Consider the following 26,191-nt stretch of genomic DNA (forward strand, 5'->3'; position numbering starts at 1 on the left):
GAATTATAAACACTAATATTCAGGAAACACACATCTGGGTCAGAGAAAGAAGTAAGACATCAACTAATTAAGGACAACTGATAAATGTTTCATGGGAGAATTATTTCCAAAACCTTTAAAAGCAACTTGAGAAAACAGTGATTCAAATTAAATTCATTTTTTAGAAAACTCGCAGAAGGATTTCATAATGTGGGGTTATGTTGAATGACAAGTGAAAAACACCTTCACTGTGAATTCAAGGCTGCATGCCAAAGAGCATACTACTACAAAACTGTCAAGCCACCCACTTCTACTGGGTAACAATACAAATTCCACAAGGACAAATCTGATTTGTCTCCATGAAATCTGAGAACAGATAAATGCCATATGGCAGCAATAATTTTTTTCTTTTTACAAAAACCAACAGAAAATCCTACACACACCAGCTTTAACCAGCAGGAGAAAAATAAACCATATTGTTGTAAAAGAAAAAACGTTGCTCGAGCATCTCAAAATGAACTGCAACGAAAGACAGTGATAATGAAGAGGGGGAGAACGTAGCATTTTGCTAATTACCCTTTCGGGTGCCCTGTGAACTTGTCACACAGGATAGTGACTCTATTAACAGAGCCACAGCCATGGAAATGAGCTTCAAGCTCCTCTGCTGTTGCTCCATAATCCACCTATAGACAAAACACAAACATTTTGACACAATGACATTCTAAGTTCATGATAACTTCTTACATTATCCAAAAGGTCAGGGTGTCGTACTTTATTCATTCATACCGAATATTGTCATATTCAAACATTCGCCAATTGTAGAAAGGTAGTAGGCAAATCTAAAGGGCATCAGCCTTTATTAACAAATAACCAACCCCACAACACACCCCCAGTGTGACTACTCGTAGAAATATGTTTACCAGTAGTACAAACTATTTACAACCACTCAAAAATAAGAAAAGTAACTCATACATTTCCAACATAAATTGATCTTCCATCTGCTTCGATCTTCTCTTCAATGGACATGATGACAGGACCAGCTGCGAGAAGAAACAAAAGGAGTTTCATATTAAACCACATGATGGGGCATCATTTTCAAAAATTCATAAACATGCCAGTATTTATTAAAGCTAGACAGCCTTTCAATTTCATGAAATCGGTGAAATTTAGTTCCTTCTGAAATTTGGTCATTGTGATGCGTTTATTTCTGTAATATCTATTAAAAAACAAAAAACCCCAGGCCATTCTGCGACTGGAAAGTTATTTAATTTGAAGGGATTCCTGAGCAAATAATATGCATGAAATTGCTTGCTTCGCGCAGTCAAGCAGACAGCGAAAGTCTGGCGTGCGCATGCGCAGGTTTACCTTCTTTTGGGTTTTACAGCAGCTGGCATCCAGTGTTGCATTACTGCCATCTACAGGTTTACCTTTGACCGTGCACCAACCAACCTACATCATTCTGTTGCTAAACAAACAGCTGATCACACAGAGGTGCTCGCTGACGGCCGATATTTATTATTACTTTGGTCCTGTGTTTCCTTTCCTTCGCAACAGAACGTCTTTTCTTCCCGCTTTCCGTTACTGTAGTCGGTCTTTCACATTTCATTCGCGTCCTCCATTTTTCTCTCCCGTTTCAAATTTGTATCCCACAATGCCTTGGACAAACAGGGAAAGCCCACCACATGATGCATGATGTAGTATCCTGAATTGTGTCATGGTGAAGCAGGAAAAAATAGAGAATTTAGGGCCACATGGCCCTAAATTAATTAATTCTTTTTTTTTAAAAAAAACTAATAAAATTGGAAGTCTGTGATTTGAATTCAGTAGCTTTCAGTCCACTAAACAAAATAATTGGGTGTCAGGGAAAATTCTTTTTATGATCTACACTTAAAACCTGAAAGGCAGTCTACCTTTAAGCTTGTATTGCAATAAATATTTTTAAAATATATTTGCCAATATTAAGAAAAGGGTTTCCTCACCATTACCATATTGCAGGTATTTTATCACGTTGATAATTTTTTTTAACCAAAATTCTTTGCTGTTTAATTCAAATTTGGCTGAAATTAGGAATCTTGTAGCTTTTTTTTTTTTTTTAAACCCCACTCGATGGTGCAGCATGGCTCAGCAAATTACCCATAATCCTACACTTCAGTAACTGTGCTGCATTTGGTTACCCTTTCCACCCAGGTACTATGCGTCTCTATCTGGGACATATAAGTGGAGTTAAAAAGAGCACAGGCCGTTGATCGATCAAATAGTTGCATGGTCTTCCTGATTGTGAATTCAGTCAGACATTACATATATCCAGTGGTAGGCTAGTGCAGCGTGACAACGTTTCTGACTCTTCAAAAAGTCTCAACCGTTTCTCCACAAACACTTGATTTGGGTGGGTCACCCAGGTATATTAACAGCTACCAAAGCATATTTGACAACCCGTTTTCACAAATAAGTATGAAGAACAAGAACATTGTGAGTGATAGATAAATAATAAATGAACGTAATGTACTGCATCACTAAAAGGAACTCCGTTGTGCTGGAATGATTTGCCAACTACATGAATGGAATGCTTTCACACTGTAGACAATTTTAATTTACATGCATGTTGTGTTATTGTCAACGTTACCATGACAACAGGGAGGGACTGAGTCCAGTCAATGAGTTCAGCTTTGGAATTGCACTCCACTCCCCCCCCCCGGCTATTGAAATGATTATTAAAAGGACATTAATGAGCCATGAACAGCTGGTCTTTGTGTCAGTAACAAATTAATTAACCATTTTTGTCTATCATGATATCAAATAGCATTTATTTTCCTTCTTTGTAAGTTTAAAAAAAAAAAAAAAAGTGTTTTTTTTTCCTGAAACCATTGCTGTTGCTGATAGATAATGTGCGGGTCACTGAGCAGCACAGATTCCAATGCGATCTGAAATCACACAGTAAACCAATTTTGATAGCCCTTTCCACTGGCTACCACAAGTATATTTCAGACCAGTAGGAAACACTGTTCTTTCTGGAGGTTTTAAGGTGTCAGGACTTTAAATTACGTAAGCAATTTTTAAAACTAATTTCACTCATTTTTATTTCTAAAAATAAACAATACCACTGTGCACTCAGTGACGACTGCACCACGTCAAACTCCTTATAGGCAAGTCTTGCCACTCGGCAGCCATCTTGGTAACACACACCTAGGCAGTTATTTTGGGCTAACAAGACTGAGCTAAATGAACGCGCCTATCAAAATGAAAGGGAGGAGAGCCATAACTGCACTTTCAGTGGCCATCGGGACATAAAAACTACGCATAGACTCACCAGTCAAATCTGATTTAAGGAGGGGACCCCACTTACATTTTTAGTGACTTTGCCCCAAAATAAGGTTTAAAAAGACCACAGGTTATACTTCTACTAGGCACGTACAAGGTTGCTATGCTTCTATGTGCAACACGACTAGCTTAATGTTTCCCGTTTCAGCAGGTGATTGGCTTTTTGGGGAGAGGGCATGATGTTTGCATACAACCACCATCTTGGGTGTTCTGGATATTTCTCACAGATTTCTATTCAGAATTCTTAAAGGGGGATGTCTCCTTCCTTTTGTCTCTGGACACATTTTCTCCTCAGCGGATACAATCCTGCAAATCTGTTGACCAGTTAGAGCAACATGAAGCACAGTACTCTCTCTCTGCAACATTTAAAATTTTCCGAAACTTCAATGAGTGACTTACAAGGATATAGTAATTAAACAGCCCATCATGGTAAGATCATAATCCTAGACAAGATACTATGAAATCATCACGTGATGGGTTGATTTAATACCAGCACATGCCAAAATTAAGGCTGTGTTTTCATGCTGTTCCTGAAAAGAATCTAGGTTGCGGGCAGAAAAAGAAAATTTAGAGTGACCCAGTTGTTTCTGTGTTCCTGCTTGAGCTTGGTTCTATTTGTCAGCATTGCCCATGTGCAGTGTTCTCCTTTTCACACTAACACACACTCACCAGGAGGAGGACTAAGGTTCATCTGTTTCTCCACTTCGTTCTGAAGCTCCTTCAGTTTCTCTGCTTCCTCCTCCATCTCTCTCACCCGGGCTTTAATGGCCTCCAGCTCCTGTGGGCATTTTAAATATTATGACGAACATTTAGTATAAACATTTCATATAAATGTTCATTAACTGGCATTTTGCGCAGGTTCCATGACAAGTTGTTAGAAAAATTAAATTTAGGCGACAAAAAAAAAAAAAAAATCACTAACCATCTACCGTACAACTGTGCTTCCAATATTAATGGGACAATTTTATAAAAGAGCTGTCTAGTACATTTTGTACAATTGTAAGTCAGTGCTGCATGTCTCATACATCAACAAGACTGACAGAACAGTCACTCCAAAAGCATCACAATCATTGTGGTTAATGATTAGGTCAAGATTGTGACATATCTATAGTGAAGCATGTTAACTAATACCTTGGGGAGGGATACAAAGAAGTGTGGATGGGAGATAGTGTCTCAATATTCAAAGCCTAAAAACCATGCACATCTGCGATATATTATAACCATTTATTAAAAATGTATTTGCAACTCATTTTTTTTAATGTTTTGAAGCAATGCGAGACAACTCAGCATACTATTACTACTACACCATCTTTAGTACCAGCTTTATCCTAGTCAGGGCTGTCGTGGGTCTGGAGTCTATCCAGACAAAATACAACTAGACAGGGTCCAAAATTAGCACCTGCCAAATGCAAGAAAAAGATCTAAGTTGGTGAAGGTGGCTTTCTGAAATAGGCCTACTTCACTACAAGATTTCATCATAACACAAGTCCCGTTCTATGGCCAGTTGAAAAATATTTGGACCGGTAATTTTATTTTTTTCAGCATACGAGCCATTGGCAGATAGACCAAAAAGTTAATTTTGGAGCATGCACCGAGGACAGGACACAATGCACAGGCATTCATACACATTTATGGCCAGAGACAAATTTAGAGTAACCATTCCACCTACTGGTATGTTCTGGGTGATGGAAGAAAACCCACATGGACATGGGGACATGTACACAAACGATGCACAGACAGTAAATCCGTGCTCAGGATCGAACTGTGCAGAGACAATGCTATAATAATAATAATAATAATATCCAATGTACCTGAATCAATTAGCTGCAGACTGGGGAAGGGGTTAGACATTTCAAAAATTGATGCATTCAGAGCTCTCTCTCTCTCACACACTCCTTTACGTGACCAATTATTAAAGCACACAGGAACACAAAAACTAGATGCACCATACATTACTGAAAAGCAGTCGTACTGATGAGTAATCATCTGGATTATGCCTTAAACTGCACATCATGCTAAAATAACCTGCGCACCATGGATCAATAGTGTCGCGTCCCAAATCACTTCACGTATAATACGTGCACACTAATCCACTTACAACACTAAAATAATATACAGGAACCGTTTTCGCCTTGAGGTGTTTAAACAGCCATTTTTACACACTGATTTGTATTGGTAGTAGGCGGTTTGCGGCATAGCTTACATGTGTGTGACACACTAATAGACCGGGAAAGGCGTGATGCCATTCTTACACACACACACGCTTGTAAGTGTGATGCTCTTGTGGCAGTGCTGCATTGCAGGGCAGATCGCACCATGGCCCGTCCTAACACAATTGCACACCATTTTGCATCACAAACCCATCCATGTTTGATCAAAATAAAGGATTAAAAAAAAAATCATGATCTGCTCTGAACCACATCCATATGTGTGTGTGTGTGTGTGTGTGTGTGTATGGAAGCGTGAACATATCAGCATATCAGTGTGTATGTGAATCGATCGAGCCTATTACACAAAAAAAAACCCAAAAAACCCAAACGCTTAAGACATAAATGAAAGAAAAAGCCACCAATAGCATAATGTGCTTATATGCATTTCAAATGGTCATTTAGCACAATGCCCACCGATCAGATTAATTGATAACGACGCGGTTAAAAAAAAACCGTGGAGAGAGAGAGAGAAAGGGGGAAAAAGGACCAGCCTTTGACAAAACGCGCAATAAATTAGCACAGCCCAAGACTAGCATTAACGTTGCCGAAAATCTCATCTTACAACCAAATCCATCGAGCAGCTCATCGCCTTTCATAAGAATGGAGCACACATCCACAGCCAGTTGTTTTATTGTCCTTATATTCGACTTAAATCAGCGCGAAAACAGTTTCATCGGCATTCCGGCTGTATAACGTTAGCCCACCGCGCTAGCAAACAAACCGCGACAGAGCCAAAGCAACAAAGCTGCTGCTGTGTTAGCATTCCAGCTAGCAAAGAAAGTCATTTTTATTCTCGCTAATAATAAAAAGAGGCGTGTTTTACCGTGAGCTTTTCGCCTCTCTGCAGACAGCAGCGGCGTTAATGGCGGCCTGTCCTACCCTCCAACGTTAACCCCCTCTCGCATTTTTTTGCGACGAAGGCTTTTCTCCCCCCACCAACCACAAAAAAAAAGAAAAAAAAAGAAAGATGTTGCGCCAACATGGCCGCCGACGCCATGCGCTAAAGCTAACAGAGGGAACACCGCGCGAGCCACAATGGCGGACCGCGCCAACGGATTTGAAAAAAAGAAAAGAAAAAAAAATCGCTCCCCTTATATCTAATGAGAAATTTTACAAACTTAAAACCCGTAAACAAGGCGAACCAGCTAGCCAGACATGTGATCTGGATGTAATTCCGAAATCCGAGACTCGTTGCCGTTGAGGTAACGCTAATAACACTGTAATAACGTCCTTAACTCACCGGGTCTTCAATAGCGGCCTCTCCCTCATCTAAACCCGGTTCTTCATCACCAACACCCGGATCCTCCAGCTCTGGATGCCCGGGGTCTGAGTCAAGCAGAGATTCCTCCGCCAGTCCGTTACCGAACTCCGCCATCAGGCCCGATTCCCGCCGCTCCACGCGCGCGCCTCGCCTCGTGCTTCTTCTCACGCCGCTGGGAGAGCGCGAGGGGCAGAAAGTGAGAGGAAAACAGCGGAAAATACGCCGCTAAAGTTAAAAAGAGGAATAAACAGGCCCGTCTCCTTTACAAAACACTCAAATCCTTTTCTACTCACGAAAGCCAACTCACTGCGACTCGCTAAACTATCTTTCGTGACGTGACCAGGAAGGACTCGTGTTCGCTATAATTATCAGGCACAACAATATTATTCAGGAAAAAACCCAAATGTGTATTATTCGCTTTGCGCCGTGTGATCCAGAACAGAAATGGAAGCCATGGGCGGGGCGTTAGATCACTGCAGGCGCAAACTCAACAGTTTATAGGACAATTACAATAGTTTAGCTCCGCCTCCATTATATATCAGGCGTTCTTATTGGCTGTGCGTCTGAACGTTTCTCTTCTGTGGCTAACTTGGCTTTACAATCTTATTTGTGATTGGACGAAATAACGTCAGTCACAGCACAATGATGGCGGAAGTGAATATCTGTAATCAATCACAGGCAGCCCACTTTTAAAGTTAATATTATTCTGATTTAAAAAAAAAAAAAAAATCATATTATATATATATATATATATATATATGAAGACAGAAGTTTGGGTTGATAATATTAGCTCGCAGCTCCAGGTAGTCAAGTGCCAGCTACAATTCATGCACACAGAAGAGCCGGATGAAACATCAGTCTTTCATTGATTGAAAACATCAACCCGTGTCGTTTGTTAAACAGAAACTTTCTTGCCCAAATATAGACATCTAATGGCACAGATTTTGTTAATAGGGCAATTTTATTTTTAAAATGTTAACTACTCATTGCAAAATCCAGAGAAGTGTGTAGTTAGTTGCAGTAAAGCTTGCACGTTGGTCAACATTTAATTTAATATAATAAAAAAAAAAAAACACCACCAAACCCCACACTAGAGCAGGTACTTTAGAGACTTGGAATGATAAATGTGGTTTCGATTTGAAGGAGAAAAAGAAAGACCGCTCTAAAAACAGGCATGCAAATGACAAACCATGCTTGCTCAGTATGACAGTCAAGCCATGGCATAAAAAAAAAAAAAAACACCTATGATAGCTTGGTATTAAAAAGAAACAGTTTTTTGATGGTTAATTGTGTCAACAAATAAAAACACCACTAAGTGAAGTTCAGTTTATTTTTCTGTATAAGAAAACAAAAGGAGATCCAACACAAAAATGAAGGTACAAGTATAGGGGAAAAAAAACAAGCTTAAACAATATTCTAATATTTCATAAACACTTTCACCATCAGTTTTCAGTATACCAAGACCATCTCAATGAAGATAAAGATGCTATTAAAACCGTAATGAATTAATAATCAAACTGTGATAATGAAACAATAGCAAGTAGTTGTTATAACAAGTGATGTGTTGTGTTAATGGAAACAAACAAAAAAAAAGTGTCAGTCAAAAATCAGGTCTGTGCACCACCTCTCAACTTGGAACAGTACAACACTGTGATCCCATTGCTTCCTACTGCGTTCAGTTCATGCTCAGTCAACACGAGCAACAGCTCAACACAGAGTGTTTAAAAAATTTTAAAAATTAACGGAGGTGCATTTAAAAAAAAAAAAAAGCCACACGTCTCTGAATTACCACACATCCAAGTGCTCCACTTCATTTTGGCTGAAATGCACACACTTTCAGCTTAATATACCAAAGTCCTTCCCTGGACTTGCTCAAAAGTGTCAAGATGTGGGAAATCCATAACAAAACACTCAAAACGCTTTTTGGTTGGGTTTTTTTGTTTGTTTTTTTTTTTGTGTTTTTTTGACAGAAAGCAAGAAATGATTAACTTTGGAATACAATTTTCATAATAGAGTTCATTTTAAAAAGTTACCTTTTAGTTTTGCATCTTGTTAAACTATTAATAGTAACATTAATAATAAGAATAACAATATACAACTTAAAAAAAAATAATGACAGTTCTCTTTAGTATTTCGTTTCCTTCAAACTCGCATATTTTGTCGCACCGAGTCGCATCAACAAATCGATATACTTGTCAAAAACCACAGAAAGTACCTCGTGGTCAGCTGGAGACGCATTAGAAAAAAAGTTCCTACCCAGCACAAGTACTCCATTCGCACCCACATAAAACACAATAAGGAAAAGGGTATAAAATGACTTCTCTCCCATAAAAACCTGGTGCAAGCAGTTATTATTTGTAACACATTAGGGTTATGACAAACTGAACAGGGGAGAAAATAATAAAGTGGAGAAATACAATTCATATTTTGCTGTTTCACAAATTTATATCAAAATCATTTAAAATCGCGCTAGCATATAGAATTAACTTTGGCTTTTTGCACAGCGGCTAGGTCTGATCCTTTCTTGTCCATGTGTTAATAAAATACAGCAAAAGCTGGTAACACTTCAGTAAAATCTGACGTACAGTAAATCGCTATAATACAAACATTTATTCCAAGCAGTATGGAAACCTTAAAATATTTCAGACCTTTAAAGGAAGAAAGTGCTGCATGACAACCATTTGACAATTTTTTTTTTTTTAAGATTCAGCCCATAGTTTGAAAAAAAGTGGTATGATTGTCATGATGGCAAATGGAGGAACTGTCATTTCATTAACAGCCTCCTAGAGCATCCGGATACGGAGCACTCGCCAACTCCCTCGGTTTCTAAAAACCAATATACTTTATTTGTATGTGCCGATAATTGATTTTACAATATATCGCAAAATTATTGTGGACAATTAATACAATCACCTCACCACTGCCTTTCATTTGAAAGGAGGCAACCTACTCGGCCAGCACCAAGAAAAAACGTGCCATACCGAAAACGACGACAGCTGTCTTCTATGGGCCCTTAATCGGCATTGCATGTACAGTGGTGCATGAAAGTTTGTGAACCCTTGAGAATTTTCTATATTTCTGCATAAATATGACCCAAAACTTCAGATTTTTACACAAGTCATAAGAGTAGATAAAAGAGAACCCGGTTAAACAAATGAGAAAAATGATCCAATATTACATATCTGTGAGTGGCAAAAGTATGCGAACCTCTAGGATTAGTAGTTAATTTGAAGGTGAAATTAAAGTCAGGTGTTTGTCATCCCATTGATTGAAATCAGGTGCGAGTGGGCACCCTGTTTTATTTAAAGAACAGGGATCTATCAAAATCTGAGCTTCACAACATGTTTGTGGAAGTGTATCATAGCATGAACAAAGGAGATTTCTGAGGACCTCAGAGAGGAAAAAAAAAAAAAAGTGTTGCTCATCAGGCTGGAAAAGGTTACAAAATCATCTCTAAAGAGTTTGGACTCACCAATCCAGTCAGACAGATTGTGTACAAATGGAGGAAATTCAAGACCATCATTACCCTCCCCAGGAGTGGTCGACGAACAATCATCACTCCAAGAGCAAGGCGTGTAATAGTCTGTGAGGTCACCAAGGACCCCAGGGTAACTTCTAAGCAACTGAAGGCCTCTCTCGCATTGGCTAATGTTAATGTTCATGAGTCCACCATCAGGAGAACACTGAACAACAATGGTGTGCATGGCAGGGTTGCAAGGAGAAAGCCACTGCTCTCCAAAAAGAACATTGCTGCTCGTCTGCAGGTTGCTAAAGAGCACGTGGACAAGCCAGAAGGCTATTGGAAAAATGTTTTGTGGACGGATGAGACCAAAATAGAACTTTTTGGTTTAAATTAGAAGCGTTATGTTTGGAGAAAGGAAGACACTGCATTCCAGCATAAGAACCTTATCCCATCTGTGAAACATGGTGGTGGTAGTATCATGGTTTGGGCCTGTTTTGCTGCATCTGGGCCAGGACGGCTTGCCATCATTGATGGAACAATGAATTCTGAAATATATCAGCGAATTCTAAAGGAAAACGTCAGGACATCTGTCCATGAACTGAATCTCAAGAGAAGGTGGGTCATGCAGCAAGACAACGACCCTAAGTACACAAGTCGTTCTACCAAAGAATGGTTAAAGAATAAAGTTAATGTTTTGGAATGGCCAAGTCAAAGTCCTGACCTTAATCCAATCGAAATGTTGTGGAAGGACCTGAAGCGAGCAGTTCATGTGAGGAAACCCACCAACATCCCAGAGTTGAAGCTGTTCTGTACGGAGGAATGGGCTAAAATTCCTCCAAGCCGGTGTGCAGGACTGATCAACAGTTACCAGAAACGTTTAGTTGCAGTTATTGCTGCACAAGGGGGTCACACCAGATACTGAAAGCAAAAGGTTCACATACTTTTGCCACTCACATGTGTAATATTGGATTATTTTCCTCAATAAATAAATGACCAAGTACAATATTTTTGTCTTATTTGTTTAACTGGTTCTCTTTATCTACTTTTAGGACTTGTGTGAAAATCCGACATTGTTTTAGGTCATTTATGCAGAAATATAGAAAATTCTAAAGAGTTCACAAACTTTCAAGCACCACCGTATCCCATAATTCTGCTTACTAGAATTCCATAATAGCCTAAAAATGTCCAAAAGCAGGTTTCGGATTTTATACTGTGATATTGTAAAATGTGATAAAAAGCAATTGGCATGACATTTTCGTATCGGTACTTGCCTACCGTCTTATTTACTTCCCATCTACTTGTACGTTTTTGATACCCCCATGATTTTATTTCATTCACTTAAACAAAAAAAAAAAAAACCTCCCAATGACATCGCTAAAAAAAAAAAAAAAAAGTTGAATAGAATTTGATCAAAATATAAGAACTCTGAATTAAAACTCAAATGCAGAACACCATTCAAGCTCAAGCAAAAGCAGTACCGTGTACATTATCACTGAATGACTTTTGATGAGTTTCAGGCGGTCCATTGCTAGATTTTCCCAAACAGCCAGAGTGTTTTTGATTTGCCAAGAAAGGATAAACAACAAGCACAAAAGAAACAGATGTTTAAAATGAAGACAAAAGCAGTGAAAGACATAAAACGAGACCGTTACAACATAAGCAATTGCATGTCCAGTATAACCAATTCATTTGATTATTATTAGTGAAATGATGTGGCAACGAGTCACTGAAATAAAGTTCTGTTTCGGATCAAATCTCGCTGACATCCAAAAGTGGAGAGTCCTTTAGGCCCACTTTAATGGTGCAGAACTAAAAGAGCATTAGCTTTAAAAACGAGCACCTTTTTCTTTGCCGATTAGAAGCATAAGAGCAGAGTGGGTCCACTTAATGAAGCAGCTTAAATTCATTTCTTAGCTAGTGCTGCTAGCTGGTGATCTCGAAGAAGCCTGGCTCATAATGCCAGCTGATCCGTTGTTAATTTGCGTCACAGACTGACCAAAGTTAGTGGTTCTCAGTGTTGCAAGATGCCGAGGAGAGAAAACGTGATCTCGGGCAGCGGCTCTGGACTCGAATTCTACGTTACACACTTCGCATTTCCCTCTTAGTGTTTCACGTGCTGCTGGCTGACCTGCGGCAGGAGACGGAGAACTTTCCAGAACTGTCAGCTGTACTGGTTTGGGCAGAATCGGACGGTTTGCTCGGAGCGCATTGTACTGTAGATAAGTGCCCGAGCTGACATCCAACTTCTTGGAAGGGTCGCTGGAATTAGGAGACTGTATGAGAGGAAATAAAGGGGGGGTCATTCCAAATTCAAGGTAAAATTCAGTCACAGGTTGAAGAACTGAAAATTTCACTGAATTAAGAAACTGATCACAAGGGAAAAGCAAAAGTCCATATTAAATCTGTCAGTGTTCATTTTATAACCAACATCAGCACACTGTATAAAATCATGCAGATACAAGCAAAAGCTTTACTTAATACTTGAAAATGTGATATCATTGCTTGGTGCCAGATGGGCTAGTTAAAGTATTTCAGAATTTGCTGACCACCTCAGATTCTTACTCACTCACAGCTCTCAATCATACATTTAACAGTTATTCCATGAATAACTGAGTGGAATAACTTATTCTATCCACATTTCACTGGATTTTGAGAAAAAGAGCATTTTTATTTTTTGTAAATTCAATAAATAAAAACTTCGTACAAAATGTCCGACAAAATAACTTCCGCTTAGAAAGTAAAACCAGCAACGTGACCATAGCAATTTGTGAAAAATGCTATAATTCTTGAAGGGGGGGGACGGGGACACCCAAAACCATTCTTACCATAAAATACACATTCATTCCATATTTTGTTGAAATGTTTTTAATTTTTTTTATTTTGGGGGGTTCTGTTTTCGAGTAGAGCTTTTATTTTGTCCTCGGTTATTTCAGTAACAGGGTCCACCATTTTCTTCTTTATAGTTTTTTTTTTTTTGGCAGTTGGCATACCAACTTAAAGGTGCATTACCGCCACCGACTGGGCTGGAGTGTGGAACAGGAGAAATTTTGGGTGGGGGCCTTGTCTTTTAGCTCTTCCTGTTTGATTTAAAATAATTGATAAAAAGTGATATGACTTGATGCACTCCGCCATTTTGTTTTTCTCTACTCATGGTATATGAGCTGATAGCCTAGTAGTAGAGCAGCCAATCCGAGCGCACGATTGCTCATACCCTGTGAATGTAGACAGGACAAAGAAAGGTTTGTGGGGAAATCCAGAAAGCATCCGTTCTATGGGCTAGAACAGTTGACCACATTGGGGTCCACGTCTTTCAGCCAAGGACAGAAATATGACTACAGTGGGACAAGTTCACTTAAACTTCACAAATGAAGATCTGAAAAAAAAAAAAAAAAAAACCCACTACCTAGTCTTTTTTCAATCTTTACCAGTCCAGTTTTGGTGAGCCGATTCTCACCGTAGCTCCAGAGTACTGTTCTTGGCTGATGGGAGCAGAGACTAATGTGGTCAACCTCAAGGTTTAATGTGTTGTGCATTCTGAAATGCTTTTCTGCTCACCACAGTTGTAGAGTGGCTATTTCAATTACCCTCTAGAACCAGGCAGTTTAAGCCAGTTTGGCCATTCTCCTCAGACCTCTCTCAACAAGGCGTTTTCACCTGCAGAACCGCTGCTCACAAACAAGGATTTTTTTTTTTTTTTTTTTGTGTGTGTGTGTGTGTGTGTGTGTGTGTGTGTGTGTATAAACTTGAAAGATTGTTGCGTGGGAAAATCTCAAGAGATCAACAATTCAGCAGGAAAATACTCAAACCAAGGTCAAGGTTACCAAGATCACATTTCCCCCTGTTCTTATGTTTGATATGAACTGAAGCACTTGACCTGCATCTACATGATTTTAAGAATTGCATTGCTGCCAGACAATTTACTGACTGAATAAATGTGCAGGAATCCTTAATTAAGTGGACAGCGAGGACATATTTGCATGATTTGCTGAACCAGTGAGAACACAAACATGTCTGGTGAAAAATGAATTATGCCACTGAGCTGTGAAGACAATTCCCACTGTGTTATGTCTGGTGCAAAATAAACTATATCTGAAACAAGTTATCCGATTGGTGTTTTAAACTTTAAAGTTGTTGTATTGTGCCCACCATGGCAGTGCGAGACTCGGCTTCAGAATACTGCCAGTCTAGTGCTGCAAACCGTTAACTAGCTATTTGAATACTTGTGCACTTCCCTAACACAAGTTAAAAACTATACAAATTCAGACCAGTTCTGTAATAAGATCTACAGGGAGAAGAAATGAGCATTCAGAGACATGTGTTTTTGTTTAATATACTTCCAGTGCATATAACCGCCTCAAATTTACACCATTGTGTAACCTGTAACTTTATAAGAGCAATGAACCCCCCCCCCAAAAAAAACAGGTTCTAGTTATAAATGTGGTAAAAACATTTTTACAAATCACATCGTTTACAGTATAATGACGTTGCTGTTTGTTTGGAAAATTTCTAACACATTAAGCAATCATGGTGAAGGTACTTCCTAATGTTCTCAGGAACATTATTAAATCCACAAATAGAAAAAAAAAAAAAAAAAAAGTCTACAAAGCCCAAGCAAAGACCCCGAGGATCCCGCTCAGTCAGTGCAACTGATTTAATAAGATGCAAGAAGACCGTTCATATAATTACAACTAATCATCCCTGGACAGGTGTACCACACATTTCACAACAACCTCTCAGACTAATAAGTGCAGTAAGCCAGCAGTCACTCAAAAAGAGTTGGAGGATGACCTGAAAGCAGCAGGAGCAACAATAAGCAATAATGTACACCAAAGTCATCCCTTTTGTACACACAAAAGTCCACTGCTTTTAAAAAAAAAAAAAGGCAGAGAGATGGGTTTCTAGAAGCCTTCAGGCAAAACCGACGTCTTTTGGAACTATACTTTTTTGTCAGACGATACAAAAATGAAACTCATTGAAATAATTTAGCTCGTCATGTTCAGATAAAGAAGCGTTCTGATTGGCTACTCTACTGCTAGGCTATCAGCTCATATACCGTGAGTAGAGAAAAAGAAAATGGCGGTGCCTTTTGCTGAACCAACCGTGGATGAAATAAGAACTCTACTCAAAATCCCCAAGAACACATCTTTTATTTTTCAAGAATAATAGCATTCTTCAAAAATCGTTAGTCATTTTGCCGGTTTGTTTACATTCTTCATCTTTAAGCATTAAAACTTGTTGATTTTGTTTTTTAGACTAGTTCAAAAGAAGTTTGAAAATTACATAACTCAAATGTCCAAGGAGGAATTAAATATTTAAAGCTATTCTATACCTTGGCACAACAGCAAGACAGCATTTTCTACCAAAAAAACCCCCCAAAAACCCTAAAGTCAATTCGTGCAGCCATCAATAGGCTAAGAAATCTGCCTAATCAGAAATGATTGTCGGACAATTTGTACAAAAGTTTTTATCAAATTTGCAAAAAAAAAAAAAAAAAAGTCCATTTCTCAAAATCCAGTGAATGTGGATATAATAAAACCGTTAATCCACTCAATCTCATCGTACATGGCTTATAGCCAACTCGGCACTACACGCCTCGTCAGCCATCAGCTCACGTATGACTCAATTTCGTGGAATAACCATTTTATAATAGCGGACAAACTTTTTCTGCACATACACTTAGGAAACTGGAGTGCCCATCAACCCAGAAACTCTTAAATAAGACAACCCAGACAGTTTCTTTTTCTGCCTACATCAGAAAATACGTGATTCAGTAAACCGTTCAGTCAAGTTTGTTTCTGGCTCCCCTTCCTGTGCCATTAGAATTATATAAAATCGCCCCCTATCGGAGTATCCTGAAGAAGCAGCCAAGCCAAAAAAACTTTTATTTGTCACACATACACCCAAGCACAGACTTAAGCCCACAGTGAAATTTAACCTCTGCATTTAATCCATCTGAAGCAGTGAACATACACATACAAGTGAGCATTGAGCGCGCGCACACACAGAGCAGTGGGCAGCTATGCTACAGTGCCTGGGGAGCAGCTGGGGCTTAGGTGCCCTTGCTCAAGGGCACTTCGGCCCAACCTCAGGACATGGCTGCCCCATGTTTACCTAACCACATGTCTTTGAACTGTGGGGGAAACCAGAGCACCCAGAGAAAACCCACGAAGACACGGGGAGAACATGCAAAATAGAAAGGCCCCCGTGCGCCGCTAGGCTCGAACCCAAAACCTTCTTGAACTGAGGCAACAGTGCTAACCACTACACCATCTTCACCACGGTTTGGGAGAACGGCCTTTGCAAAGGCACTTTTTTCCTTGCAAACTGACCTGATAGCATTAGGTCAAAGGGAGTTACATACAGGAACTGCTCAGTTGCCAACTGCACAGGGCAGGGCACACACACATACTCACTCTCTCTCATTATATATATATATATATATATATATATATATATATATATATATATATATATATATCACACACAGTACGTCAACCCCCAGCCTCAGACAGCAAAAGAGCTGAGTGGATCAAGTTTATTTTTGATGTCCCATGAACAACCTGCAAAACCTGATCACATGCGAACCACTTTTTGTTTCACTGCTTTACCAACCTGGGCCAGTACAAGGCAGGACTGGCAACAAAACTGTTCCTAAAAGAGGACTCAATACCAGCTGTCCGTGACAAAACTACAGAGGAGGAAAATGCAAGTATATAAAATAATTATGCTACGAGTTTCTTTGGTCGTTTAGCTCAAACCAAGACTAACAGCTGAGATAATAGATATGCTAATTTTCTAGAAAGTTTTTGGCATTACTTGCTGCAGGATCCATAATATCGTTAATGTCATTAGTTTGTTAGTTGAATGCCTAAGATGAATGCTGAAAAACACTCAAATAACATGAGAGTAAAATGAGAGAACGATGTATGGGTTTAGTGACGTTAGCATGCTGTGCTAGGAGAAAGTGTGCTTTATGTCCACCTGTAATTTGGCAAACAGGCACGCTTTGCAGTGTGTGTGGATTGCTGCGAGAATGAGAAGACCTGACCTCGGAGCAAACCGAGCTGTATAGCTGCAGCAATGCAATCACTAATTTAATTTGGATCCGGAGGCACATCTCGCCTGTTGAACTGTGCTTGCAGGCTTCTAGTTTCCATGGTAACACAAAGCCATATTCACGTTGGCACACCCCACGGAAGAGGTAGTTTTGGGTGAGCAGCTATTCATTATCATTTAAAGAAGCAGGTGCTCAAACTGGCCATTCTAAACCTGGTGCTGTGGCGCTTGTGGTATTTTGACCAAAACATGCCACAGACGTTTCATTAAGACCTCATGGAACAGTCAATTTATGGAAAAGGGGTAAATGTCTCCTTTAATATTAATCAATTTAGTTGGCCATTAACATCAAGAGAGAATACATTGTAATGTTCATTTAAATGGGAAAACCTATAACTTAACCTTCGCTACTTCTATCCACCTTTCTCTCTCCCCCTCACCACATCCGTTATTTCAATTTAAAAACCCTCTGCAGAGTTGTGTAATTACGACATCACATTTCATACAATTCTAAAGCAATGGCAGCAATAAACTATATAAAGCATTCCAACCCTGAGGAAACATTTCTGAAACCGAAGAAGTGGAAACCACAAACATTCAAACAAACTCATAATTATGAGTTGATCTTGTATACCACAGTTGGAAATTCAGGACCCACGAAATGCAGGCAATTTTATGTAGTGGAAGGGGAATTTGTTCAACCTAGCAGCCATGGTTACAGGTAAATAAAAGTAGCAGATACAAACGACGCAATAACAGAGCTATTTGTGACATTCCGCAATTCAGATGAAATTGCGTTAAATCGAGACTGCCGACTTGTTAAAAGTATCCGAGTGAAGCAAGTAGACTCGCGATTCAGTGTGGCAACTTTGAGTGCTAACTAGCACCAAGTTGAGCATAGTGCTAACTAGCGACTGACTTATGGATGGATGGATAAAAAACCCCACCCACGCCACTGCAGATCAAGCATTAAAATTACAGACATTTAACAGACGCTCTTATCCAGAGCGACATACAATGAGCGCACACATACCCAAGGCCTGGGGAGCAGTCGTGGGTTAGCTGCCTTGCTCAAGAGCACTTCAGCCATGAATTTTTCTGCCAGTTCAGGGAATCAAACCAGTGCACAAGAAGCACTCAAGACTGCTTCCCTAACCTTTAGGCCATGGCTGCCCCTAGGCAGCCTGCACTAACATTGCAGCAAACAAAAATGTCACATTGCGGGGCTTAAGAGATCTGCAGAGAAAACCTCCCAGGAGACACAGGCCAAAGAGGGAGTCAGTATTTTCCTTATGAAATAAAATTGCCCAATTACCAAAAAAATAATGCTTGAATATTGTAGCTCTTATGAAGGCTAGCTCATATGGTCCAAACAAAGGCTAGCTCATATGGTACAATCCCACAGAAGAGCTACTGTAGCTGAAACTGCTGAAAAAATTAACGCTGGCGAAAACAAAGGTGTCGGCATTTACTTTTTCAGCAGTTTGTGCTACAGTAGCATTTCTATGGGATTGGACCATATGGGCTAGCCTTCGTGCCCCATGCGAAATCAATGAGACTTCGACACCCGTGACTCTGTTGCCAGTTCACTGGTTGTCCTTCCTTGGACCACTTTTGTTCGGTACTAACCACTGCATACTGAGAACACCCCACAAGATGTGCCATTTTGGAGATGCTCAGACCCAGTCATCTCGCCATCACAATTTGGCCCTTGTCAAAGTCGCTCAGATCCTTACGCTTGCCCATTTTTCCTGCTTCCAACACATCAACTTCAAGAACTGACTGTTCTCTTGCTGCCTAATATATCCCACCCCTTGACAGGTGCCATTGTAATGAGATAATCAATCAAAAATTCGCTGTTATGGCTGATCGGTGTATATTTTTTAAACGTATTTTTCCCCCCCAGCTTAGCCAAAGCTTGGCCTTGTACACATCCTTGAGCCCTGTGCCCATGAGCCTCATATTCTGGTTCTTGGCTGACATGAATGGAACTCACTGAGTGTGGTCTTCTGCTGTTGTAGCCCATCCACCTCAAAGTTTGATGTTTTGTGTGTTCTGAGATGCTTTTCTGCTCACCACAGTTGTAAAGAGTGATTATTTGAGTTACCATATCCTTCCTGGCAACTCAAACCAATTATTCCTCTGACTTCTTAACAAGGCATTTCCACCCACAGAACTGTCACTCCCTCAACATTTTGTTGTTTTTCCATACCATTCTGTGAAAACTGTAGAGACGTGTGTGAAAATCCCAGGAGATCAGAAGTTTCTGAAATAACCAAACCAGCCTGTCTGGTACCAAAATCAATGCCACAACCAAAGTCCCAGAAATCACACTTTCTTTAATCTGATGTTTGATGTGAACATTAACCTAAGTGCCCAACCCACACTGTGCTGCTGCCACATGATTGGCTGACTAGATAACTACATGAATGTGTACAGATGTTTCTAATAAGGTGGATACTAATTTTCTTTCCTTTTTTTTTTTTGGGGGGGGGGGGGGGGGGGGGGGGCGAATATTTATTTCCTCTCCCTGTAAATATGAATGTGGACAATAATCACCTTCATGAAGTGTATGAAGAATCAAGTGGACGGATATAGTCAAAATGTAGAAAATTAAACAAAAACGGCTACACTGGATGGAGAACATCCTGAAAGCTGACTCTGGTGCACACACGGGTCTATAGTGTTGAGCTTGAGTCGACAAGCCTTATCTGTAATCATTAGTAAATGTGCTTATTTAAAAGCGTAAAGATGATCTTACCAGCTTCTCTTGTTGTAGCCTCCAACGCTTCTCCTTGGCACGTGTGTTCTGGAACCAGATCTGCACCACTTTAAGTGGAAGACCAAGCTCTGTCCCCACTGCTTCACACTCTAATGCATTAGGATGGGCACAGGTCTCATAGCAAGACTGGAGAATGGACAGCTGCAGACAGTTCAAGTGTGTTCGTGGTCTTCTTGGGGTGGAGTGCTGCTGAATGTAATTAGCTTCTTTTTGGTTTTGACTGGATGGTGGTGAAGTAACTGTCATGGACGGCGTTATGCCTGAAGTTGAAGTGATGATAGGGCGTGGGGTGCTCAAGCCCAGCTGTTCCCTGGACAAAGTGTTGATCTTAATTTGACCTTTCTGAGACCAATAATTAATGCCATTGTGTTTCTGAGTTGCCACAGTCAGAGATTTGTTAATTGGTGTAGTGGATAGTTTTTGAACCATGCGGTTGGTTGTCCCAGGGATGTGTTTTTCTTGGTCTTGTCCATCCTTCTCCTCAGTCCTGTCCGTTTCACTCCGTCCCTCTAGCTTGGTCTTTTGAGGGTTTTGGGGAATGGCAGAGCTACTGGTCATTATTGGAACTGTAACTAATGGGGCCACAGCTTTAGGGGCAATTTTAACCATTGTAAATGCATTCACTGCTTCACCTTTTATCTTGACTGCTGCTGTACTGCTGGCAGTGGAAGCTGAGGTCACTTCCTTTAGCCTGCTCAGACCTTGGATAGGGATTTTCTGTGGTTCTTTAACCTCCGTAAGCTTTTCTGTCTTTTGAGCATCATTGCCAGGTTGTGGCTTTGTTGGGACCCACCCAGGAGTTGTTGGGTTTGAACTGGATTTGGGGGTACTTGAAAAAATGGGCTTAGTTAGTGGCCAAGTAAATTTTATAAGTGGTTTACCTACAGCTGCCAATGTGCCATCACTGATGAAGCGAACTTCCCCTTTACGCTCCCTAGCCCTCATGTTTTGAAACCAAATCTGTACAACCTTCTTTGGCAGGTGCACCCACTCTGATATTTGTTCAAATTCATGCTTTCCTGGGTTTGGGTCTTTGAAATAACATCCATAGAGCACATCCAACTGGTCAGCCTGAATGATGGTCCTGGACCTTCTCATGTCCCTAAACCTTCTTGCATTAGTTCTTTTTTGGTCTCTGGCCTTTTCTTGTTCACTCTCTTTTAAAGAAGCATTTACTTTCTCTGCAGCCCTCATGAACACTGTGCTTGTTTTAGCCAAGCTATTGTGGTTACCAATTGTAGTGTTAGAGTTTGGGATTGTAATGGCAGTATCAGGCTTTACCTGAACAACAATAAGGCTCCCATCTGAAGGGACACCAACAGTTGTAGGCCTTAAGCCCAGCCCATCAAGCAAAGCAGTCTTTTGTATAGATACCTTGCTGTTTGCCGATACAGAGGCAGAAGTTGTTGAACTTTGATGTTTCCCAATACTGAGATCTAAGGCAGACTCACATTCACTGCCATTGGATATGAATTGGGTGGACTGCGCAAGAGAACCAATGGCTGCTCCGTGAAGTGGGTCAGAAAATGGAGTCTGAGTGCGAGTAATAGTTGGGGAACTTGTGAAGGTTGCTACTTTGGCTCGGTCTGCTTCAGAAACACCAACTCCAACAACAGATGATGGAACGGAGAGGACATAGGGACTGAATAACTGAGTAGAAAACGGGGCCAAAGAAAGAGAAAGAGGCAAAGGATGCAAGATTCCAGATGGAAGACCTTGATGATCAACTGTAACTGAAAGAGGAGTAGGAGGATCAGCTTGTGCTTCTAACTGAACATCAAGATCAGCATCATGCCTCTCCTTTTTGCATTCCGATTCCTCCTTATCTATCTCCCGCTTTCTCTTTTTATTTTTTGCACCCTGATCTTCGTCTTCATCCTCTGCATCTGAAAGAAAGACTGTAGTAGAGCGGAGAACCTTTCCTCCACCGCTGGACCTTTCTCCTGATATTTCTAGCTGTGAAGGTTGTTTAACTGGGCTACCTGGCTCCTCTTTCAATGAACTACTTTGGCTCTCCTCATCTGTCACAATAACAGAAGTGTAGAATTCTTCATTTTCTGAGTCAGAGGTTAAGCACAAGTCCCCTTGGTTTTGACTATATCCCTTTTCTTTGCGCATTTCAGAATTGTTAGAGAGATCCATTGCATGACTGCTGGAAGCTGATGGACTCTGTCCATATTCGCTTTCATCTATCATTAGAGCACCTTCATCATCTTCAATGCTTTCTTCCATTTCATCATGCTCCATTTCTGCACTATGTCTCTCTTTGGCACAGCGAGCATCGACCAGCCATCTTCGTACCTCATCCTCAGTTAGTCCTACCTCCCTGCCAAGGGCTTCGCAGTCCTCTCTTGGCGGAATTACTGAATCAGCCTCACTTCGTGACTCTATAAAGGCCCACAGAACCTGAGACTGAAACTCAGTTAGTATTGGGGGTCCTGAGGGCAAGATTGCATGAGCCTTGGCACTCTTATGCGGTGAGGACATTAAGGCAAGGTTAGTGTTTGAGGGGTTGCATTTTGCAGGACTAGATTTTACCTCTGAATTGTTAACAGTATTTTGATCATTGCGTGTAAGAGACTGGCAGGATTCAGATGATGGGCAACTACACTGAAGATCCTGATCTGCCAAGTCTTTATTTGCATCAGAATTTCTTTTTGCATTTTCTTCCAGACACCCCTCTTCAGCTCTGCCTTCCATATCCTCATCATCCTTCTCTTGTTTCTTATCTGTGCATACCACACTATCCTCAACACCTTTATCTTCATGTTTTAAACTGTCGCAGTCTTGTTTCATCCCTAACTTAACACCACTTTTCACAGAACAATCATCTGTGGTCCAGGCTTCCTCAGATGTCTGTGGCACTTGTTGATCACAAGACTCCTGCTGTGGTTCCTCATTTTTTACTTTTATGCCTGCTCCCTTATCAGCATTGTCATTCTCTTCTGAAGGTGTCTGTGCTGAACTGGAGAGTCGAAAAGCAGCCCACTGACTTTGCAAACCACTAAGTCCTTGGGCCAAGAGAGCCTGCTGTGCTGCACTGAGACCAAGGACTGGCACCGTTTGCTGCAAAAGTTGTTTGGTGGATTCTGAGGTTGGACTCTGTGGTTGGAGTCCATTCAAGATAAGGGGCATAAGCATCTGAGGCTGGGTTATTAGCTGTGGAGTTGCTGTGCCTGGTGCAGCACCTGTTCCAGCAGCAAAGAGTGAAGGGAGGATGGAGTGTGGAACAGAGTTTGGACTAGAGGTTAAAAGTGTAAGAAAAGCTGACACTGCCTGAGCTGAGGCCACTGGGGAGGAAAGCAATGAGGGTGCAGGCTGAGGCTTAATCTGTTCTTCATCTTTGGTCATCGCTTGGGATGCAGTCAGGCTTGCTTGTGTGACACAATTACTGGCCGTAACATAAGCTAACTGTGTGGTATTAGCCACAGTAGTGGTGGCCACAGTTGCTGCTACATTTCCATTTCCTGCATTTGTTGTGGAATTAGTTGCAGCATTTCCAGCATTCCTGCTACGACTCTGATGCAATACAGACTTTAAATGACTTTCCAGGGTGATGGCATGATTATAAGAGACACGACACACTGCACACTGGTAAGGTTTGTTCGAAACATAAGGGCGAGCAAGAATAGGGGTTGAGGAATCACTGTCATTCCCTGCTCCTGTTCTCATCCTTTGGATATGGGTGGCTGAATTATAATGTACGCTTAATGCCGATCTAGTGGGAAAGAATTCCAAACACGCATGACACTTGAAAGGGTGGTTTGCATCACTGTTAGCAGCAGCAGCATTGCTTTTATCATTGGATTTATCATCATCACCATCGACAGAGGCTTCTGATCTTTCAGGCTCGGTAACATTATCCTGATTTGATTCCATGTTACTCCAGTTGTTCTCATTTCCCACACCTCCCAATTCATCACACCCCTCTTTTTCCAGGGATGAACCATCTTGGTCAGTTACACTAGATGTAGCTTCATTCTGGGACTCCATTAAAGACAAGTTTTCTGAAAACTGCTGCTGTGATGTGCCATCTTGAAAAAAGATAAATAAAACGGAACATTGATCTTTGTTTTATAAAAAAAAAAAAAAAAAGTCAATTTCTTTTGGTATGAATGCTAATAATATCTAACTAGTAGTAAATGCCTGTAATGGAAGACAAGCCTAAACTTACTGATATCATTTTGTGTGCCTGATTCTCCATCTTCATCATTGGAACAGTGCTTGGGAGTAGCCTTAACACAGTAAAAGTTAAAGGCACAGTTTAAAAAGCTACAGTAAATTGTCTTGGATTCTTATGGGTTGGAATAAATGGTACCGTTTAATATTTATACCCTCTCACATAATTCACACAACCTTAACCTGGTATGTAAATTATGAATATAATGAATATTTAGTTAGGGAAAGGTTAAAGGTCATAGCTTTTATGAGTTCACTAGAATAAAAGGCAACCAAAAAAAAAAAATCACCCTTACAACTTTCCATGAGATCACATTGACATTAACAAAAATAATTACTCACAATGTCCAATAGCTTATCAAGGCAAGCAGGAAGCACGCTGTGTTTTTCGGCTAGGTGCAAAGCAAGACCATCACGGTCTAATTGACCTTGTTGACACAAAGGACACAGCCATACTGACCCCCAATCGCTGTCCCCACCCATGGTCTCTCCCAGCTCCTCCTGAAATAAAAGGGACACCATTAACTATTATACATATGGCATGGTACTAATGGCACCTAAAACCAGACTGGCCTCTGTAGAGTACAAAAATTTCCTTCATTTAGTTATATAATTAACTTCTACATTCTCCTGAAAACTTTTTTTGTCCTCTTTAAAAGCCCAACTAAAGGTGCAACAAAGTGCATTTTGTGTCACATTATTCTCAATGCCATCACACAATCTTTAATAAAAAGACAACATAAATTGCAATTTACAGGGGCACTGATGTGCAAATTCTTACTTGCCCAATCGGCAAGCAGCACCCAAAACATACTCACCCAAAAAATAATTCCACTTGCCCAGAGCTTTATTTCATTTTGGAGAGGACAAAATATGGTCAATTTTTAATAGGTGAAGCAGCATAATTATGATAAATCCATAAAACCATAACATCAATATATATCAATATATTCAGAAAGAAAGAAGTTCTAGTACCAGAGGAATTAATAATGTAGGGTATATTAATCTGAGGAGAGTTTTGAACGAGTATAATGCTGGAGCTTTCTGTGATCAGAGGAACACAGTCCTGTGCAAATGTCACCGTGGAACCAGAGTGTAGAAATGAAGCTACAATTCGAGTGTTCTACACAAAAACACACTGAACTTTACAACAGCTGCACACATGTGAAATGGAAATAAATTGACTAAGGAAGGAAAAAACTACTCCGGATAAAACCGTTACTGTCCGTTACACACATCAACCTGTGTGACTCAGTTGTGCCTTTTGAATCGAGAATAAAATGAAGAGGGAACTGAACAGTAACCGTTTATTGAAATTATTACAAGGGTGATTATAGTTACTATATGCCTATAGTAACTGGAATGTGCCGATTCTGTTAGCATTTGTAATTACTGTACCATCCACTAGGGGTGGGCGATATGGGCAAAAAATCATCTCGATATTTTTTAGGATTTTAACGATATTTTGACGATATTTAAAAAAAAAAAAAAGTTGCTTAAAGATTACAAATAATTACAATGACTAAAAGAATCATTGCAGTGACAAGTATTTAAGGAAAAGCCATATTTATTTTCTTAAACAACTTTAAATGAATAAAAATGAATAATTCAATTGACAGTTCGTAACGGCAGCAAACATTCTAATCAACCGTCTCTGACGGCAGTACGGGTCTGCAAATATCCTGCCTGTTCCGCTGCCAACAACCAATCATATGTCGAACTGAACCAACAGCTTTCCAATCATCTTGCAGCTTCATGCTCCGCTGTCCCTCTCCTGTCGTTATAGAAGTACTGCGCCTGCGCAGTGTCAAAATAATCCAAGAGAAAAGTGGATTTTAAAGCTTTTTCTGAGTCATGAGAACCAACCTAACACTCAAGTATACTCAACTTTTTATGGCGATTTCAATCATATGCTCTTCGCGACCGTTAGTTTTCACAGAGTC

At 40.2% G+C, this 26,191-nt stretch overlaps 2 protein-coding genes across 3 annotated transcripts in view; both read right to left on the reverse strand.

Moving 5' to 3' along the window:
- pabpn1 (poly(A) binding protein, nuclear 1) overlaps nt 1-7,236 on the reverse strand; it is a 30,543-nt gene extending 23,307 nt beyond the window's left edge. The window contains exons 1-5 of one of the 2 annotated variants that reach the window (XM_060899972.1): nt 7,076-7,236; nt 6,748-6,940; nt 3,967-4,075; nt 952-1,019; nt 556-662 (exon numbers count right to left, since the gene is read on the reverse strand). In XM_060899972.1, the coding sequence (XP_060755955.1) occupies nt 556-662; nt 952-1,019; nt 3,967-4,075; nt 6,748-6,882 (419 nt within the window). In that variant the 5' untranslated portion in view covers nt 6,883-6,940; nt 7,076-7,236. Of the gene's footprint in view, nt 1-555; nt 663-951; nt 1,020-3,966; nt 4,076-6,747 lie in introns of both variants that reach the window. The other variant, XM_060899973.1, reaches the window with a different exon arrangement.
- Nucleotides 7,237-8,488: 1,252 nt separating this feature from the next.
- The window catches only part of zfhx2 (zinc finger homeobox 2), a 44,150-nt gene continuing 26,447 nt past the window's right edge, over nt 8,489-26,191 (reverse strand). The window contains exons 2-5 of the mRNA XM_060899974.1: nt 24,591-24,749; nt 24,244-24,304; nt 20,049-24,103; nt 8,489-12,504 (exon numbers count right to left, since the gene is read on the reverse strand). Of these exons, the coding sequence (XP_060755957.1) occupies nt 12,142-12,504; nt 20,049-24,103; nt 24,244-24,304; nt 24,591-24,749 (4,638 nt within the window). The 3' untranslated portion in view covers nt 8,489-12,141. The remainder of the gene's footprint in view (nt 12,505-20,048; nt 24,104-24,243; nt 24,305-24,590; nt 24,750-26,191) is intronic.

This window comes from Neoarius graeffei, chromosome 19 (genome assembly GCF_027579695.1).
Source record: "Neoarius graeffei isolate fNeoGra1 chromosome 19, fNeoGra1.pri, whole genome shotgun sequence".
NCBI lineage: Eukaryota > Metazoa > Chordata > Actinopteri > Siluriformes > Ariidae > Neoarius > Neoarius graeffei.